The sequence below is a fragment of the Nannobrachium achirus genome (assembly GCF_963921795.1).
Source record: "Nannobrachium achirus genome assembly, chromosome: 12".
Taxonomy (NCBI): Eukaryota; Metazoa; Chordata; class Actinopteri; order Myctophiformes; family Myctophidae; genus Nannobrachium; species Nannobrachium achirus.
Genome location: NC_137832.1, coordinates 43,821,420 through 43,841,422, shown reverse-complemented (window position 1 = coordinate 43,841,422; position 20,003 = coordinate 43,821,420). Strand labels below are relative to the sequence as shown.

Genomic DNA, 20,003 nt, shown 5'->3' with positions numbered 1-20,003 from the left:
TAAGCCTGCATGAAAATGTGGACTCTTCCTCTACCCCTCTTTTTGTGAACCGTGGTTGAGCATCTTGGTGTCTATCAGGGTCCGATGGTCTTGTGTAGCTCCTACTCATTCATGTATGCGCTGTCCTGAAGCTTCTTTTAGGCCACTGGTTGGCTGTTGTTGGAGGCCAACAGCACGGCCATTTGGTATGTTGTCACCATGGCCACGTATAGGGCTTGGATAGGTACTTCATGTTGACCTCACCTTTGCAGAGATGGTGCAGCCAGGTCAACTTTCAATCGATGAGGTGCTGAATCTAGAACTCAAACATCTACATTCTAAACTAGTTCTTGAAGGAAGGCAAAGGTGGATGATCGAGCCACTATGTTTGAAGGGCCAGGTTGCTTGAAATACAGGACTACCAGTCTCACTCTCCAGTTGTTGAGGTCGTCACACTCATGCTTGTGACCACTTGACCATACTAGGTGAATTAATGAATTTCTTTATTTTTGTTTCTGTTTCTTCATCAGGATTGGCCGTGCCTCATGTGGCCAAGTCATGTTATCAACTTCATCCATATTGTTTGATGCCAACTCTCTGCTCTCACACTTGTGATTGTCCGCTTGCAGAATATCTTCGTGCAGAGTGTTGATATAACTGAATAAACTGTCTATATTGTCAACCCCCTTGCTATACATTTCCCAGTACCTTAGGTATGTCTGTAAAGTGTTCTCATTTGATTCCTCAACATTTATGGACAACTGCTGGACATGATGCTTCAGAAACACCTTTGTCTGTGTGTATAATCTCTCTGGGTATGCACCACACAAGTCATAAATGTCATGGATGCTATCATTCCACGTAATTCTGTCAACATTATCAAGCATCAGAACTGCCTTGATTGTCGTCTGTAGCTTGTTCCATTTCTCATCAAAATCCACCATCCGTGGTTTCAAGGACATTGTATGGTTACGTTTTATACTGGACTAATTAACTTTGTAATAGAGTGCATACACCTTCACTGCTTCTGTTTCAATTTAAACTTACCTAATTTGATCAGTCTACTCGCTTAAATCCTAATGATAACCTGGGGCAGCACTCCTTGCCTTATAGCCTACACCACCCAGTGACGTATCATCCATACATCACAGGAACATCAGCGCAGAAGACTTTACAGATGTCATGTGGTCAGTCTATGATGTCATTGATCTATTTTGTCAATATGAGTGACATCAATAACAGATATTTGGGGGTTTGGGCCAATAGTTTGCGAGATCAATTCGGGACAGACACACACAGAGATCCTCTTTTCGATGGCTTGCCATCTAGGAGCCACTCTGCCTATGACATCAGTCATCTATTTATTACACATATGACGTATTACTCCATATTTAGGCAAGATAAACAGTGCCCCAATTTAGGGATGACTGACATCACTGATATGTCTGGGTTCTCCAACATTACTTCTGAGACTCTTACATTCAATCCCTCATATACTGTGCAGACCCCATAACCCAAACTGCACATAATTCGGAGCACGGGCAAGGACTAGTATATTAACGTTCTATTCAGTTACAACTCTACTGCACTGTAGTGTTTGCTGCTAACATACATCAGGAACTATTGAGATGCTTCATGATCCACCATGGCTGTAAAAAATAACTGGTCCATAATTGGACTTGCCACTCGTCTCCTTTACATGGCTCGGTTAAGCCCTAAAAATTATCGAGCGGTGCTCCTGGAAGGAGCTAAGTGCCAACAGAGAGAGGGCGAGATCATTTAGCGACCTACAACCGGGTTGCAACATCTTACTGTGCCAACATCTGGCTTTTTCCAATGTTTGTTGTATGCCCACATGTCACATCAACTCATAAATAGCACTATTCACCTCCCACTAGGTGTGATACATTTTTTATAATATTCAAGGTCCATTTAGTAACATTTCCATTCATACAGATAATTGTTTATCTTCGGTAATTTCCCCCTGTACAGGCTCACATCTTCATGTCATCACCCAACAATATTATACAAGCAAATGCCATTCAAAGAAACCCTTTAATATGAGTCTTATGAAGACCAAATCAGACATACAGGGTTGTAGTATCGTGATAACAAGATTAAAAAATAACTAAAGTCTGTTTCTGTCAGACAAAACTTTACAGTAAATGGAAAATGCTCTTCTAAAAAAGCGGGACACTTTTGAGTCTGTTAACCCCTTTCACCCTGGTGCCCCACAGGTGAAAATAAAGATGCGTTGTGAGCTTGTCGATTGGCTAGAGTAGTAGAGTTAAGCTGAAGTCTCTGTAGTGAGCCTTTCTTTATTTCCATGTTCTCTGAAGATATGATGTTCTCCTCTTACTTCCTCATATTGGAGGCCAACCTTTGGCAACTTCCTGGTGCATGGCTTCAGGCAGCCACTGGCAGTATGCAGACAGGAGGACTGAACCATAGGTTTAAGAAAACACATACACAAAGAATAGAAAAAAAGGTTAGGTGGTACACAGCTTAATCAAAAATAAAACACTTTAACATATTACTGTAAATCAGTGGTCATCGCCATGTTGGCTTGTGGTGGACATTTTTGTCACGGACATAGAAAATGAGTAGACAATAATATGACCAAAAACACAAAGAGCTAGCCCTGAAAGTGATGACCATAACAAGTATTTCATTATAAGAGTGTAACAATGGAATTTGCTGAGTCAGAGTTATGGTGGTCCTTGCAAATAAAACATTTCACTGGAACTACTAGTACTAGTGGAGTCCTAATATGCCTGACTATGCCATAGCGTCATAGTAAATCAGTCTCATACCTATTCTGAAGAAAACCTGGAGACTTTGACATTCAGTAATTGGTTATTATGATGACAATAATAACGTTTTATGCTCACATTTGTCGTTTTTCATCCAGACAGAGAGCAGAGCATCTCTACAGTCAACCCTCTCGGACACCAGGACACCCAGTAAAGCCTCTGTCCTGGGCTGCAGTCTGGGAAAGCAACATGACAGCAAGAGAATGTACTGTATACAGTCAAATCCTGTTCATTAAACTCTGAGTGTAACAATAATTAACTTGATGATTTTGAAAAGCATGTTTTCTTCAACAGGTGTTAATTAAGTGTCACTTATAACTTACTTTGCCCATGTCTTCAACATGATGGAGGGGCTCGAGAGTAGGTGGGCACAATGTTTCTTCAATTTAAGACATACCTGCGAAATTGACATGTGATGTACAGTATAATCAACCACATACAATTCCCATGTCACATCAAAGATTAGGAATGTCACGTTTTGAAAGAGTACCTGTCCCTCAAGCAGGAACCTTGCAAACAGCTTGTAGCGTTCCAAGCCATCTGGGTAATCCATCTCCACTGCAGGTAGCTGCCAACTCACACGGACTACACAGGATAGATTGAAGACAGAGGACACCTTTACAGACAGTGTGTACAGTCTTTCATAAGTCGTATTCATTCAACAAAGTGCATCATTGTTCAAGTTTTTCCAGCTCCTTCTTCTTTACCATCCTACTAAAAAGCCACAGGTCTCTTCTAATAATACTATGCTATAATGTTCAGCAGCGTTTAAAAAGATCTCACTAAAACTCTGCCTATTTTATCCAGTGACACTTACAGAAGGTGCTTGGACGGTGACATTTGACAGCGCCTGAGGAGGAACAGAGCCACGGGGGCGGGGTCTCCTGTGGAGGGCCGAAGTGGCAGTACTGGGGCAGGAGCTGTGGCACCCACTCTGCTTCTACTGCAGACACACCTGAGAGAGACAGCGGGAAACGGGCAAGGCTGGGCAATTAACAAAAAAATATATTGAAACCGATATTAACCAGCCAATAACCAACTTATAATCGAACAATTGAGAGGCAAGGTCTTTCTTTCAGATTTTTTATGATCGACTAAATTGATTAACTGATTAAACACTTCCTGTGTTATACTGTACTTTGTTGTACAATGGTGGCTTGCAATAATAGTAAAAATTGACGATCTACAAGATCACAACGCATCGCTACGCATTATGAGCTTGTAGATCTGCTATTTTCACTTTTTTAATAATCAAGGCAAAAGTCTGAAATAATTGTGGTCTTCATTGTGGTTACTACTGTCCTCGTCATTTTATCAATGCACCGGAGGTGTACTTTACCTCTCATGTACATCTTTGTGGTCTCCATGACCTCCTGGTAAACCACAAACTCAGGCAGGGTTTTGAACAAAGCGGAGCTCGGGTGAATGAACACCGGCTCATCCAAAAGAGGCGTCTAAAGAGAGATTTGGAATAAAGAAAAAGGTTTAGGAGGGAAATAAACTACTACGGTTTTCTGAGCAAAATATTACCCCCCCGGTGTAACTTGCCTTGTATCCATTCTTCCATTTTGGGTCTAGAATCTCTTCAGCCTGTACCCGCCGGGCAAGATGGTCTCCCAGTCCGGCCAGCACAATCTGCCGCAAGCAGACCACCTGGCTCCCTGTGGGCGGAGTCATCTTGGGATCCACGAATACTCCCACCTCTGGACACACTGCATTCACTGCAAACATAAAATTTGAATGTTGCTTCTTTGTCACGTGTTCTATTGGTTATCTGTCTGTCTGTCTGTCTGTCTGTCTGTCTGTCTGTCTGTCTGTCTGTCTGTCTGTCTGTCTGTCTGTCTGTCTGTCTGTCTGTCTGTCTGTCTGTCTGTCTGTCTGTCTGTCTGTCTGTCTGTCTGTCTGTCTGTCTGTCTGTCTGTCTGTCTGTCTGTCTGTCTGTCTGTCTGTGTGTGTGTGTGTGTGTGTGTGTGTGTGTGTGTGTACCTGCATTGGTCAGTTGCCCTCTAAGACGCCTGATTTCAACCATGGCTTTATACCTTAGGCCATTTTCCTCACAGAACTTAGGTGTGCAGCCAGCAAACTCACACGCGCCAACTGCACCTAGAGTTGCATACATACAAACATATTTAGATAATATACACATGATACAACATACTGTATACACCTGACACAACAATACCATAATTATGCCAAAAACCTCTCACTCACACACACACACACACACACACACACACACACACACACACACACACACACACACACACACACACACACACACACATTAAAAGTACATCTGGTTGAATCAAAACACAGTATGAGTAACCTTACTCAGCATGACCATGAGGTCCCCCAGAAGCAGAGAAGCTCCCTGTCCGGCCCACAGCCTCCTCATCTGGGTCAGGCGAGCTCTTCGCTGGGCCAGTGTGGAATTCTCATCCTCAGATCCTGCAGGTCTGAGGAAAATGAGTTAGTTGTTTAAAGCAGGTGTCTTCAACAGAAAAAAAAGCATATTTTCATATCTTTTTTATTTTTATTTAAAAAAAAAGAAAGAAAAAATATTTCTCTTTTGAATAGCTTGTATACATGATTATAGTGCAATTGACAGATTGTTTGTGATAGATTGCCATTGGTTCTCAGTTAATAAGGCAGTGGTACGGCCACTTGTACATGCATGTTTAATAGCATAGTACTGAATGCACAATATTGTATGTTTATACACATGAAATGAGGTAGGGGGTCCCTGCTCCATCTCCCCATCGATGTTGAAAATTACTTCATAATGGTATCACACATATATCAAAGTAAATTCAAATGTTAATATCAGCATTTAACCACTTTCAACCTGGTGCCTGTTTTTCCCATGTCATTCATTATAGATAAACGTATATAAAAAACGAAGTCAACTACAAAAGTGTGAGCCAGGCCCGGTTGGTCCACCAGTGACAAAGATTAGCTGCTCACTACTGGCACGTGGACGGACAAGTGGACAGGGGTGAAAAGGGGACTGCCCCATAGGTCGAACTCCCGTTGGGTCGAACAGCGTCGGCAGGTTACTGAGGTTAGGGTTAGGGTTAGGTTTTTTAGTGGTCGATCCAAAGGGTGTTCGACCTAATGACATGTTACCGGGTTAAAACATATAGTCTCGGGCTTTGCCTTTTGGCCGTCCAGAGACAAAAATCTGCAAAAATGTACGGTTTTCAAAATAGTATGTAAGAAACATAAATGAGTCATGATTTATCGTAAAGATTATGCAGTTCCACCTGTCAAGGTCTTCAAAGAGCTCCCGGACAGTCATGGCTGCGACCACAGCGATAACGAAGGGCAGGCAATCCTGTTGCTTTCCTAGTGCCAGCATCTTGGCATAGCGCGGTGCCACTGGGAACGAAGCCATTGCCCTGCCCAAGGGCGTGATGGGACAGCTCAGCCTCGCTCGCTCCATCTCTTTCACACTATAAATAAAGACAGGTCAGGCATTGATCAGTCAGTCTATGGATCGATTATCAGATTCTCATCACAAAAGAGTAAACTGAAACATTTGTAATTGAGTATATAGAGTAAATATGCCAATTGAGCAAGGGGAATGATCAGGGGAGGAGAAAAGGGCAAGGAAGAAGGTGAAAGGAGAGAGAAGTGCGAGGCATCGAGTGACAGTATGAGCTAGGTGCGTGCCAGAGTCGTGCACCAAAAATAGCTGATCTAAAAGCTCACAATGTGTCGCACTGCAATGTATCGTGAGCTTGTGGATATGTTATCTTTGGTGCGCAACTCAGTACAAACGCAGGCTTATGAGAGTTACCTCCCAGTGCGAGGCGGTTCTGTAAGAGCTCCCAGAGAGATCAGTAATTGCTCAGCTGCGACCAAGGCCTCTGCAGAGGGCGGCGTGGGGAAGGGGAAATTCACCACCTAAAAAGATAGTATTAACACACTTCTATGAAAACTCAGCATGGAGATATCTTTCAGAGAAATATGTATGAGAAATAAGTGCAAGGCAAAGGGTGTTAAGGTCTGGGTGGGGGTTTACTGACTTTGTCTATATTCAGGTCCTTCATCTGCAACACCAGGTCCTCCACTGGTCTTCGAGTTATCTCTGCTTCTGAGAAAGGACTGAAGTCCCCAAACACTGCAGACGAGTATAACCTATTGAAACAGAGTAGGAATTATTAATACAATTCAAACCCATCCTTTCATTCCTCCGCCATGTTAACCAGGTCACTAAAACTGTCTTCTTTCACCTCAACACCTCAGTCAGTCTCTGCAGCTGAAACACTCATCCATGCTTTCATTACATCCCAGCTCGAGAATTGCAACAGTATCCTCCATGGCACCACCTCTAAAGTACACTTCAATTAGAGCTGAACTCAGATGCCCACCTGCTCACCAGTACCTGTCCAAGATCCCACATTACACCAGTCCCCCACAGCCTTCACTGGCTCCCGGTCAAACAAAGAATCTGGTTCCCCCCTACCTCTTAAACCTTACTTAAATGTCCCCTCCCATTCCCTCAGGTCTGGTGACGCCAACCTCCTTGGTACAATACCTGAGACCCCAACCCTGTGGAATGAACTACCCAATACTCTCAGAGCTCCCACCCTTCGCAGAGAAACCTCTAAACCTCTAATGGACTAAAAGGTTCGTCATAATGAAAAGGAAACGTGATGTTTTGTGAGCTTGTAAATCAGTTATTTTCAGTGCACGACACGATGCGTAAACTTTGGATAAAACACTGTGCTAGGGAGTTACCCTGGGTATTTCCCGTCTTCAAACTAGCGGCTTTAGTATTTGTACTTTCAGACCTGTAGCAGTGCCCTGGTTCCGTTCGTCCAGCTCTGCCGGCTCTCTGATTGGCTGAGGCCTGGGAAGTCCAGGAGATCTTGAAGGAGGACACCCCAGTCACGCGGTCGTAGTAGCGCTTTTTCACTCGACCACAGTCAACCACATACTTGATTCCGGGAATTGTCAGTGAGGTCTCCGCCACATTGGTAGCCACAACGCAGAGTCGAGTGCCTGGCGGTGGGGGCCTGAACACCTATAGAAAAGAACCAGACAAAACACACATACACATTCTGATAACAGAGCAGGGATATGGCATGGAGATACTGTAGTTAGAACATCCAGACAACAGTGATGAAAGAACAAAACATAGGAAATTCTAATGTGAAACTTGTTAAGAGTGTGAATATTTATCATAGTTGATAATCTATTAATGTAAAAAATAAAAGAAAGAGAGCGACTCAGAGAAAGCCCTTTTTTACTGTACTTATAGATGAAGTATTAAGAAGATTGCAATTTCCATTTGGCCAAAAGAGACGCACACCATCACCATGCTAGTTGACATGCTCCCAAGTGGCTTAATCATCAATGCCATCTGAATGTTTGGTGAATAGCTGTGTTTTCACCACTGAAACATGATTTCTGCGGCTTTGTTCACGGACTGCACACCTAACAACAAAGTTCTTGAAAGACTTAACTATGACAGCATTCATATCAGACAACGTTTCAATAATCTCACCTTAGCCTGCTGCTCCGGGGCCAACAGAGAGTAAAGTGGGAGAACATAGAGAGGAATGGACGGGTCTGCTTTCTCCTCTGCAAAACATCACCATCATCATTAATATGCAGCCTACTAAACCTGGTCATATTGGATTGGGGAAAATCAGCAGCCTGTCTTACTCGTGTTATCGGGATCGTCTCCTATGTCCAGGTCGGAGCACTCGTCATCCTCGTCTCCTATCCCGGCCTGTCTGTCCTCGTCCCCTTCGTCCACCGGTAAGGCAGAGTAGTTGTCCAGGTCAATGCGGGGCAGAGACTGAAGACACAGCGCAGAAAACACACTAAGAAATCCCTCAAACACAATCACTCATCATAGATTTGTCTTTTAGCAGAAGAGGGTATAATGGAGAGAGTGCTTAGAGGTCTTTGACGTACAACAGTCTTTTTTCGCTTGGACTTCTTAAACTTCCTCATCTCGTCTGAGGCGTTTATCTCCTCTTCTTCACCTGATAGGAAACAGCCAAAAGTGAAATACAAGCAAGTGAATGACAGTGAGTGAGAGACAGAATTGTGTGACTAAGGCTATGTTGACAGTGTCAGCTCAAATCCACTGTCTGGCCTATCCAGATTATTTTTGTCTGAACTCTCAACAGCAAAAACAAAAGAAAGAAAACACACAAGGAAACAGATTTTTGTGAAATAGGTGGTTTGAAATGTGGTTACCTAATCTCAAGCCTGAAGAAAGCCTGTGTGTGTGTGTGTGTGTGTGTGTGTGTGTGTGTGTGTGTGTGTGTGTGTGTGTGTGTGTGTGTGTGTGTGTGTGTGTGTGTGTGGTCCTCACCCGTGGCTGCGTTCCCCTTCCTGAAGGGGAAAGCTTGCCTCAGTCTTCGACACACAGTGTGGACCTCCGCCTGGCCAGTCAGAAACACCAGGATGCCACCTAAAGAACATACGAGTGCATGCTTCAGCAATACGGAAAGAAACGTGTCTATAAACTTTATACTGTAACTTAAAGTAACACAAAACAACTATTACTGTATGTGAGAAGGATATTCATGATAAGTCAGCTAAATAACGTTAATAGTATGGTTGCAAATCAGTATTCTTCTGTTTGAATAGAATTAATCAATCAATCCCTATATACTTCACTATCTATAGGCACAAAAAAAACTGTCTACAAGCATGTAGATCTGCAATTTTCACCCAATGTTCGCTAGGATTCACGTGGTTAAAGTATTCCTATTAACTCATTTGCTGCGATGGCCGAGGAGCCCGAAAAAATCCCGCTGTACGGCCCTGCCATGCCCGAGGAACCAGAGCATTTGCTTTTATATAATGTAATGTTTAATTACACTCTTCCCCAGCCCCTGATAAAGTCTGAGCCTTCTATCATATAGGGAACCCAAAATATCACACATCAAAGTTAGTGTGTTTGAAAACAAGAGTGTAGTATAAATCTCAATAAAGGTGTATAATTCTCCCCATAATCCACAGTGAAGGCACAGTGACGGCATATCGCACACGTGCATCGCCTCATTCCAACGTGCAGCCATGCCATTCACACCCCCCCCCCCCCCCCCCCCCCCATTCCAACACAAATCCTATCCCTAACATCTATGGAAGTTAGAATTCAATGTCTGAATGGCAGCATGTCAGAATGGAGAGCAGCCCCCCAAGTGGAGGCTATAGCAGAACAACGTAAACAGTACGGCTCCTGAAATGGTTACAGCACCATTATGCATAAAGAGACCATTATAAATAAATCAAACAAAATCCTGTCACATTTTCACTTGAAAATCCATAAACTGCCATGGGCCAATACAATACACAGCTCCATAACGCCCCAAAAATGTTTCAAAGTCTCCACAACAAAATAGTATGTCGCAGACAACAGCAGCTCAGGGTTGTCACAAGGGGGGGGGGGGAGTGGGGCTGAGTTACTAGGGCCCAAGGTGGAAGGGCCTTTGGTATTTTATACTTTTGCTATTGAAAAATAGCAGATCTACAAGCTCACAGCGCGGCACCGAGTGCCGCGCAGAGAGCTTGCAGAGAACATTCATGGGGGGCCCACAGTGAATCCTCCGGATGCACCACCATGCCGTCTATGGCCTACGTAGGAGGAATGCGTGGGATCTGCGAGGACATATGCGGTGATGACCATCTAAATGTGAGAAATGCAGTAGGAACCATCCTAAACGACAGCCTGGCTGATGACTTCACGGCCCGCACAAATCAGTTTAAGGTGGCAGCTCGTCTGAAAAGACACTCAACCTATCTCCTTGGAAACAAAGTGTCTTTGGCTGATATAATCCTCTGGTCAAAGATGGTGAGAATTGCCCCAGAGGAACACATAGCCAAGTTAAAGAATGGTTCAAAGTGGTGGACGGATTGAAGGCATGTGTCTGGGCCCGTTATTTTGTTATGGGACATACACAGGCCATCCAACAAGCTGATATCAACAATGATGGAGGAAAACAGTTCTGTTCTGTTACAGATGTACTGTAACTCTAATTTGAAATAATGGTTTGAGTATGTTAGTGTGTCTCCATTTGAAGCCCCCTAGTGGCTGATGTTTACCAGGGCTAGAGCTGTGAGCTTTTATTTTGAAGTTGTATTTTCAGTATCCTTCTAAGCAAAGTAATCAACTCAACCAAGATCAGGTGTACTAATGACCAAACACACTGCACAGCTACATGTCAGAACATAGAACAGAAATCAGTCAGAGTGAGCTGAATGCTCAGCTACATGTCAGAAGTTCTCCAAGTGTACTACTACATCTTGTTCTTTGCAAGAGCATCGTCAGTATGTTTGATACTGTGTTTGTAGACATATCTTCACTGATAGTTTGATGTCAATTAGCATCAGTTTAATTCAACTGCATAACATGAACATATGATTGCTGCCTTCCAATACTGTGTGTACTGTATCTGTAGCTCTTGATATAATGTTTGTGTAGTGATTCTAGCTGTCTACATTCTTGTTGCATTTGCATTTATGTTTAATACGAATTTAAGCACTGTCTTGTATGTTTGTTTTTGTTGTAGTTTTACCCTTTTGAAAGCCAGTAAACCTGTTGACTACACACAACGTCTCCAGAGTCTTGGTTGAAGAAAGGTGTTTAGCTGACTGTTGAATCACACTATCCAGTGTGCAGTGAGAACAGTACAAGTTCCACCTTGACGACAATCAAGTCGGCCTTTGGATTACTGAGAATTCTCTGAAGAAGCAGTGAGCAAGAAGACCAATGTGTTCGATCTTCTATGATGACCACTATTAAGACTGAAGAGACGGAGACTGGACACATTAAGAGGGTGATCATCGGATACCAGTCACATTTGTCGCCTGAAGAGAAGTTCACCAAGATTGTTTGATGTTTGAAGAGGGTGGCATTTCCTACCTCTTCTGTTTACACTTTACAGTACACTATTCCCAGGAGCTTTTCAAATGTATATAAATGTAAGAAACAAAAAAAGAGCCTTAAAAGCTGATATTTTGGATGGCCTTATTTAATGGGGTACAATTGATTCTAATTCTGTCAATGGCGTTGGAGTATTATCTTTTTGTCCTTCAAGGGACTTGCATACAGTCAAACAAAACTTCCCATTGGCAAATAGGAAAAGATGCTAATGTACTTGTGTTTAATGTAAATAGTAACCCTGCAATTAATGGTGTTGTTTAATAGTGGCGCTTAATACCGCCAGACGGGGAGTGTTCTGTTACAGATGTACTGTAACTCTAATTTGAAGTAATGGTTTGAGTATGTTAGTGTGTCTCCATTTGAAGCCCCCTAGTGGCTGATTTTTACCAGGGCTAGAGCTGTGAGCTTTTATTTTGAAGTTGTATTTTCAGTATCCTTCTAAGCAAAGTAATCAACTCAACCAAGATCAGGTGTACTAATGACCAAACACACTGTACAGCTACATGTCAGAACATAGAACAGAAGTCAGTCAGAGTCAGAGAGAGCTGAATGCTCAGCTACATGTCAGAAGTTCTCCAAGTGTACTACTACATCTTGTTCTTTGCAAGAGCATCGTCGGTATGTTTGATACTGTGTTTGTAGACATATCTTCACTGATAGTTTGATTTCAATTAGCACTATGATGTTTGTCTAATTCAACTGCATAACATGAACATATGATTGCTGCCTTCCAATACTGTGTGTACTGTATCTGTAGCTCTTGATATAATGTTTGTGTAGTGATTCTAGCTGTCTACATTCTTGTTGCATTTGCATTTATGTTTAATACGAATTTAAGCACTGTCTTGTATGTTTGTTTTTGTTGTAGTTTTACCCTTTTGAAAGCCAGTAAACATGTTGACTACACACAACGTCTCCAGAGTCTTGGTTGAAGAAAGGTGTTTAGCTGACTGTTGAATCACACTATCCAGTGTGCAGTGAGAACAGTACAAGTTCCACCTTGACGACAATCAAGTCGGCCTTTGGATTACTGAGAATTCTCTGAAGAAGTAGTGAGCAAGAAGACCAATGTGTTCGATCTTCTATGATGACCACTATTAAGACTGAAGAGACGGAGACTGGACACATTAAGAGGGTGATCATCGGATACCAGTCACATTTGTCGCCTGAAGAGAAGTTCACCAAGATTGTTTGATGTTTGAAGAGGGTGGCATTTCCTACCTCTTCTGTTTACACTTTACAGTACACTATTCCCAGGAGCTTTTCAAATGTATATAAATGTAAGAAACAAAAAAAGAGCCTTAAAAGCTGATATTTTGGATGGCCTTATTTAATGGGGTACAATTGATTCTAATTCTGTCAATGGCGTTGGAGTATTATCTTTTTGTCTTTACTGTTGAAGGTTTAAGTTTCACTGGGAATTTTCTGAGGCTAATGTGTTTTCTTTAACTGCATGCAGCACTTATTGTCCTTAACATTTTCTGCTCTTTTTACAAAAATTTACAACAAACCTAACTTTTTGTTTTTCATTGGTATAGCCTGTGACTTTTTTTTACTTATACCATTCCCTAATTGTACAGTGCTGAAAGTCTGAGTAATTTGATACGTCTGCAGCAACGTCTCAGTTGCAATATGTAAAAAGTTTATATACAAGTGTTAAAATAAAAAATAAGGAAAAAGAACATACAGAATGACACAGGTTGACACAAATTAATGTGGCATTTTGGAAACAACCGTGATTTACTAATGGATATTGGATATCAGACTGCCTTTTTTATTCTGTCTTTTTGTATGCAGAGCTACAGCTGGCACGTTGTGAAAACAGGACAAATTTACACACGGTCCGTGTCACCCCGTGTGTAACAACCGGTTTGTTTTGTGGGCCAACGCTATACAATGGATGTTAAGCGGCAGGGGAAAGTGTTAACTTGGAGGACAATGGACCAGAACATCATCATTAATTTGCATTTATTGGCGGACCCGTTTCCATTAACTAATGCGCATTTAGTTTTTTCGATAAAGCCTCAAAATCCACCTCCTCCAAGTACATAAAGGTGTTTGCGGATAATGAAAGTTTATTCGAATTTTGAAGTGTTTCCATAAAAAGATTTACTGTATGTGAATAAGCCTTAATGTGAATTAAGAGGCTTTATGGAAACGCCACTAGTGTTGGGCCTGAGACTTTGCCAAAACCCTTCGTTTCTGAACGTCTATGAGACTCTGCATGTGTACCTGGTGGCAGCATGCGGTGGATTTTGCAGGTCTTGTGGAAGAGCTCTCCGGTGTAGTCCTCCAGTGGGGTGCGTTTGTTGAAGTGGATGCTGACAGGGAACTGGCGGGCCTCCACTTTGATGATGGGCGGAGGGGTCTTAAACAGCTTCACGTTTTCCGTGAAATCTTCCACGCGCAGGGTGGCCGACATGACCAATAGCTTCATGGGCATGCCTCTCTGTACGGTACATGACAAGGAACCGTAGATCAAAGGAGGATATCTCATAGATTGATATTATTCATCATCTTCATCATTATTCATCGTCTCTAGGAGTATGCCTTGTGGCTCAATTTTCATTGTTATCATCTAATCAACTCCAATGGGCTTTAAAAATAAATAAAGGGAAATGTGGGATATTACAAGAACAGTGGGGGAGGGTGGTGGTTAGAGATTACTCGATAATGGAAATGTGTCACAGGTTCAATCCTTCCCTGTCCACCACGATGAGCATACTACTTATTATACAAGTCACTCTGGAATGCAGTGTCATGACTAAGTATTCATGTGAAAAGACATATACTAAAGGACATATACTGTATACTCTGTAGAGAGCCAGACCAATATACTGTATATACTGTACTGGACAATATATCAGACATTATTTGACCTGGTGTCCCTATTTTGGGTGTGTCAATATAGGTAAACACTTAAAAGACATTTAATAGGGTTTAAGTGATACAAAACATTTGTTTCTTTTTCATCTATCAAAATGTGTTTGTTTTTATTTGTTTGTGAGAATATGTACTTTGATAAATATTGGTCCATCAGTAATCAATGGTCTACTCTCACAAATCAGGATCAGATCCAAAAATCTAGCATTGGTCGAGCTGTAGCACAGTGTATATGTCACACCATTTGATGTGAAATACAGATTTAATTATCTAAGCACAATTCACTCTTTGTTAGCCTTCTGGTTGGTCCCTGACTGACCAACCAGCACAGAGCAGGCCTTGCCCTGCCTTTTTATGTTGAATTTGCTAAAACATAATCTTTGGAGTAATACAAACATTTAAAAACATGCTGAGTCACTATACTGCCACTGAGTAGCTCCATTTTACTGAAACCATGTTTGAAATTAGAATTGAACACACAGAATAACAATACGAAGCAACTGAAACGAGCAGGACTTGACAACTTGACAACGGGAGGGTTGCTTGCCATATTCCTGAGGGGGACGATACGAGACAGCAGGCCAATGAGGATGTCAGTGTACACGCTCCGTTCATGAGCCTCATCTATTATTATCACACTGTACTTCTGGAGCAGGAAATCCTACAGGACAAGAAAATATGACTGCGTTATGTAGACACAAAGAGACAGAGAGAGATCATGTATGTGTAGACAGCAAGGGGAAACGAGTGGGCTACCTTCTGAATCTCCTTCAATAGGACACCATCAGTCATGAACTTGATCTTGGTGTCACGTGTCACGTTCCCCTCATATCGAATCTGGTATGACACCACCCTGAAGGATAGGGATACCCCAGTGAATTCAGACAACAAAATAAACGAGCTGGCTCAATAGGACTACTTCCTTTCCTTCTCAAAGCACATCTCTGCAAAGAAGAATCAACATTAAGAAATGTGGTTACTGAAAATGTACAAAATACAGTGATTTTCCTACTGTGTGGGCAGGTTCATCTCTTTGGCCACTCGGTGGGACATGCTGACAGCTGCCACTCTCCGTGGCTCTGTGACACCTATAATCCCACTGGCACTGGAGGGAGGGAGGGAGGGAAAGGCAGACAGAGCACATGAATGAACTCAACCTGCAAGCTTTGGAAGAAAAAAAGAATGCCTACTCTCTGCATTTCTCTGTCTTCACTATAGCTGTCCTGTCCAATAAAGGCTTTAAAAAACCAGCTACCCATACCCCAAGAAAAATCATTCAAAGAGGTTGTCAAGGGAAAAGGGTGTAAACATTTTTTTTTTACCTGGCGTAACCAGCCTCGTAAAGGAACTGGGGAACCTGGGTGGTCTTTCCACTTCCTGTCTCTCCACAGAGGATGACACTCGGGTTCTCCCTGACCGCCTCCATGATGACCTGCTCTTCTCCGAGCACGGGCAGCTTCAAACGTGCTTCCTACAACACATACACACACACATGTACATAGGGAACACACATAGAATCCTGAGTGTTAGTGTAACTACGAGAGCAGAGACAAGCTGATGTAACTATGAGAGCAGAGCTAGACTGATATCTGCCATTATTTGGCCTATGATGATATCTGTGTCGTTTTCAACAATATTCAAAAATAGCAAATCTACAATCTCAGCTAAGTGGTATCTTATAAACGTATTTTCTTGTTCATTGTTGTTTCTGTTTTATTTTAAATTAAATGTTGTCAATGTTTCTTATTTATTTAACATATCTTGTTTTTTAACAAGATGTTTTGGGGGCTGTTATGCCTTTATTGATAGGACAGTAGACTGACAGTAAATGGGGAGAGAGATGGGGAGTGATATGCAGCAAAGATAGTCGGGATCGGGAATTGAACCAGCGACACACTGTCACCTGGACCGGTAGGCCAGAGGGCGCCCCCTCAATTAGAATATTTGAATTAAATTGTATTTTTTTCAAATTGATTAGAATTGCTTTTGTACCTTTTCCAAAACATATCAGCCAAACCAACAAGACTCTCCAAAATCTGGGTCAACATCGGACACAACAATCTGCCATCAGTTGGTTTCTATGAGAGCGTACAAATGTACCCATAGAGGTACACACACATTTTACAAGTTCTCTAAAACAGATACAGAATCACAGATTAAATGAAAAGAAAAGAGCACACCTGTATTTCTGGAAGTCTATCAACTGGAATGAACACTGCAGGCTGGCATGGCATTTTGCTGGGGACTTGGAGTTGGTCAGAAACCTCCTTCTTCTCCTCCTTCTGAGAAAACTGTACCACCACCTGTTCCTCTTCCACCCCATCCTGCTTGCCTTCCGTCTCCAGACAAGAGGAAAGAGCTTCCTTAGATTCACAGGCTTCTGTAGAACCATTTCCTCCATCATTGCCGTCACCATCATCATCATCATCTTCAGAGGATGAGTCCAGGTCACTACTCTCTTCTCCCTTCTGTTCTTCTTCTTCTTCCCATTTTCGTTTCCTGTTGGCTCCGCTCAGGCTGCTGATCTTTGGCCCAGACTCCCCATCATCGACTTCATCAGGTTTCCTAACCATAAACAAAATGTGAGAATTGCTGCAGCAAATAAACAAACACACTCGCACCCTGATCATATTGTCTCTAGGACAATCTGCAAGTGGCTAAGCTTTTAGCTAAACCGTTAGGCGTGTGTACATGTGTAAACCTACGGTTTACTCTGGTAAAGCTTGTCTCCTGTGCCCAGTTTAGAGGTGGTGTAGAGCAACTTCAGTTCAGACTCTGGAAGCTGGACTTCAGCCAGCTTAGTCAATATATCTGCTCTCTGAAGTGGACAGAGGAGAAGATGATGTTAGGATGCTTTTGTACATCTCATTAGCTGTATATACAGTATAATATATCATTTTATGACTCAACAGGGAGTTGTGTCAGCGAGTGCCAGTAACACTTACATGAGCTTTCTTCTCCTTGACCTCAAGGACCTTCTCCAGCTGTTTCTTCTGCTTCTTGGTGAGAGGCCGTTTCTTTGAGACAGGCGTCTCCACACCTTTGGTCTTTTTGGCTTTGGTGGCTGGAAGAACCAGGGCATTGCTGGCATCCACACCTTTAAGCTTGTCTCCATCTGTTGAGAGGAACACGTACAGTAGGCCAGTGGTACTCACTCAACCTTTGCAGGCTGTGACGCCCAAAATAATCACATTTTAACTGGGGACTGCTGTTATGTCCTGTTACTGTGACGCAACAGACCTGACCTGTATCAGTCTGTTTCTGTCTTGTTTTGGCTGTGTATTCCTCTTCTTCTCATCTGGGGACCCACCTGGAGGTCCCCGACCCACAGGTTGAGAACCAGTACTAACCATTGGAAATAGATAGCCTAGAGCAGGGGTCTTCAACAGGGGGTCCTCAGAGTTACTACAGGGGGTCCTCCAAATCTTTGTGTGATAGAAAGAAAAAAAGAATATCTCCCTTTTAGGCAGATTCTGAACCAGATTCTGAGAACTTTGGCCAAAAATAGCAGATCTACAAGCTCACAACGCCTTGCAGAGCTTGTATTTCAGCAAAGAGGTAGCCTATAGGGGAAATTACATGAATCCAAAATACCCTAATGATTATGCTGGCAAACAATGAAACGATATGGAATCTTTGGGTCCCTGCTTCATCTCTCTCTCTCTCTCTCTCTCAACTAAGGGGTCCTTGCCCTGAAAACGTTGAAGACCCCTGGCCTAGAGATAGATAGATCTAAAGTTAACAAGCTACCCCAGTAACCCCACATTCTCCTCTCATTTACCTTCTAATTCAAGCACCACGTCTGTCTTCACAGCCTCTATCGGTTGAGTGTCTCCCTGTCTTTGCTGTCTGCCTTTCCAGTTGTGATTCCTCCTCAGTCTCCCCATCTCCTCCAGATGAAGGCTGTGAAATAATCAGCGGAACACGAACAGTATGTGCTTTAGTCTAAGCACTTATAGATACGAATACAATCACACATTGTGGATAACTAACACACTAAAATAATGACGATAGCAAGCCAAGTTGACTGGGGGAAATCTCGCTCTTTCATCTAGCTCCTTTCGGAACCCCTCGGAGCTGCGTAGCAGTGGAGTGAGGGGTTCCGAAAGGAGCTATCTTTCATCCAACATAACATAAACAATCACTCCGTGTTGACATAATATGGTAGTCGACCGCTACAAACCTTTATAGTTTGATTTCCAATTAAGTGTAGTATCCTCGAATCTGTTGTGGCATTTTGCAGTTGGAATCGTGGCACATTGGCAAATCTCACGTGTAAACAAAATCTGTTGGTCCAGGACGTCACAAAGCCCGTATTCAACACGCTCTGTCGACGAAAGGTTCCGCTTAAAGGGTAACAGAAATGGATAGGTCCTATCCTGTTAGACCCATTTTGTTCTTCACGATTTTACTTGTCAGTTGAAAAACTAAATAATAAAATGTTGTCCAACCTGAGTGTATTTTTTCCCTAGATTTACTAGACTATCAGTGTTAGTTGAATTAGTTGATTATTAGTTGAATATAAAGTTGGACATTGCGGATATTTTGGTACCAAGTACATGTCTGTATCTATTTCAGTTCTTGAGATACAGCATATGGTGCACCAGAGTCTGTAAAAGTACCTACAGTACAGTATATGCTGTATCTCAAGAACTGCAAAAGATACAGACACATACTTCATCCTTAATGCCCAACTTTATATTCAACTTTAATACATTTGTGGGTCTTAAAATCAATGCATTTGGAGTTATAATGGAAAAAACACGTTTTCAGACGGACATCTTGGATTTTGGGGGCCGCCATCTTTGATTTTCAAGTGGCTCGGTTTCTTAAATCGAAGAATGGCCTCCAAAGATGATGTGTACCAATTTTTACGCTTGTATCACTAAACGATTGCTCTTATTATCCTCAGTATACCGAGCCTTTTTCCTCTCGTATGCTTCCTGGATGTTTTGCTCCCATGCATGGGACTGTCAACTCGACTAACAGGACTAGCTTCTCGGTTGTCGACCACAGGACGATGTCGGGTCTCAGTGTGGTGATGGTGATGTCAAAGGGGAAGTGTAGTTGTTTGTCGAGGTCTGCTGTCATTGACCAGCCTGGAGCCAGGATGGATGATCTGTCCAATTTTGGGCATTTCTTTCTGGCTTGTCCCGCTGTTACAAAGTGCACCAGTTGCCTCTGTTGGGATCCTGACTTAGGTCTCGTTGGCTATGACTCATGCTCTCTGTGTGTTCAGCCAGCTTTCTTAGTACCTGGTCGTGCCGCCACCTGTAACGACCCTGGGCCAAGGCCGTCTGGCAGCCACACAGAATGTGGCGGAGCGTTCCCTTAGCTGTTCCGCAGAGTCCACAGTTTTCATCAGAGCCATACCATCGTGCCAGGTTTGTTGGACTTGGAAGGGTGTCATAAGTAGC

At 42.6% G+C, this 20,003-nt stretch overlaps 1 protein-coding gene across 1 annotated transcript; it reads right to left on the bottom strand.

Moving 5' to 3' along the window:
* Positions 1-2,022: 2,022 nt before the first annotated feature.
* Positions 2,023-18,884, bottom strand: dhx37 (DEAH (Asp-Glu-Ala-His) box polypeptide 37). Its single transcript, XM_080739137.1, has 27 exons — positions 18,770-18,884; positions 18,368-18,489; positions 17,532-17,701; positions 17,292-17,404; positions 16,767-17,151; positions 15,909-16,057; positions 15,599-15,691; positions 15,343-15,439; positions 15,134-15,247; positions 13,936-14,152; positions 9,127-9,225; positions 8,721-8,791; positions 8,466-8,601; positions 8,305-8,381; positions 7,589-7,821; positions 6,821-6,932; positions 6,592-6,698; positions 6,056-6,244; positions 5,124-5,248; positions 4,779-4,895; positions 4,341-4,513; positions 4,132-4,246; positions 3,610-3,747; positions 3,283-3,377; positions 3,116-3,189; positions 2,871-2,968; positions 2,023-2,419 (listed from the first exon to the last, which is right to left on the bottom strand). The coding sequence occupies exons 2-27, from the start codon at positions 18,471-18,473 to the stop codon at positions 2,343-2,345; spliced, it is 3,480 nt and encodes a 1,159-aa protein (XP_080595263.1). The 5' UTR covers positions 18,474-18,489; positions 18,770-18,884; the 3' UTR covers positions 2,023-2,342.
* Positions 18,885-20,003: the final 1,119 nt, after the last annotated feature.

What these genes read in the sequence shown, in the direction of transcription:
- dhx37 (XM_080739137.1), bottom strand. Translation starts at nt 18,473, where the DNA reads ATGGGGAGACTGAGGAGGAATCACAACTGGAAAGGCAGACAGCAAAGA. An exon ending in ATAGACTTCCAGAAATACAG is followed by an intron (nt 16,058 to 16,766) that starts GTGTGCTCTTTT and finishes TATGTGTTGTAG; the next exon opens with GAAGCACGTTTGAAGCTGCC. An exon ending in TACGAGGCTGGTTACGCCAG is followed by an intron (nt 15,692 to 15,908) that starts GTAAAAAAAAAA and finishes CCCTCCCTCCAG; the next exon opens with TGCCAGTGGGATTATAGGTG.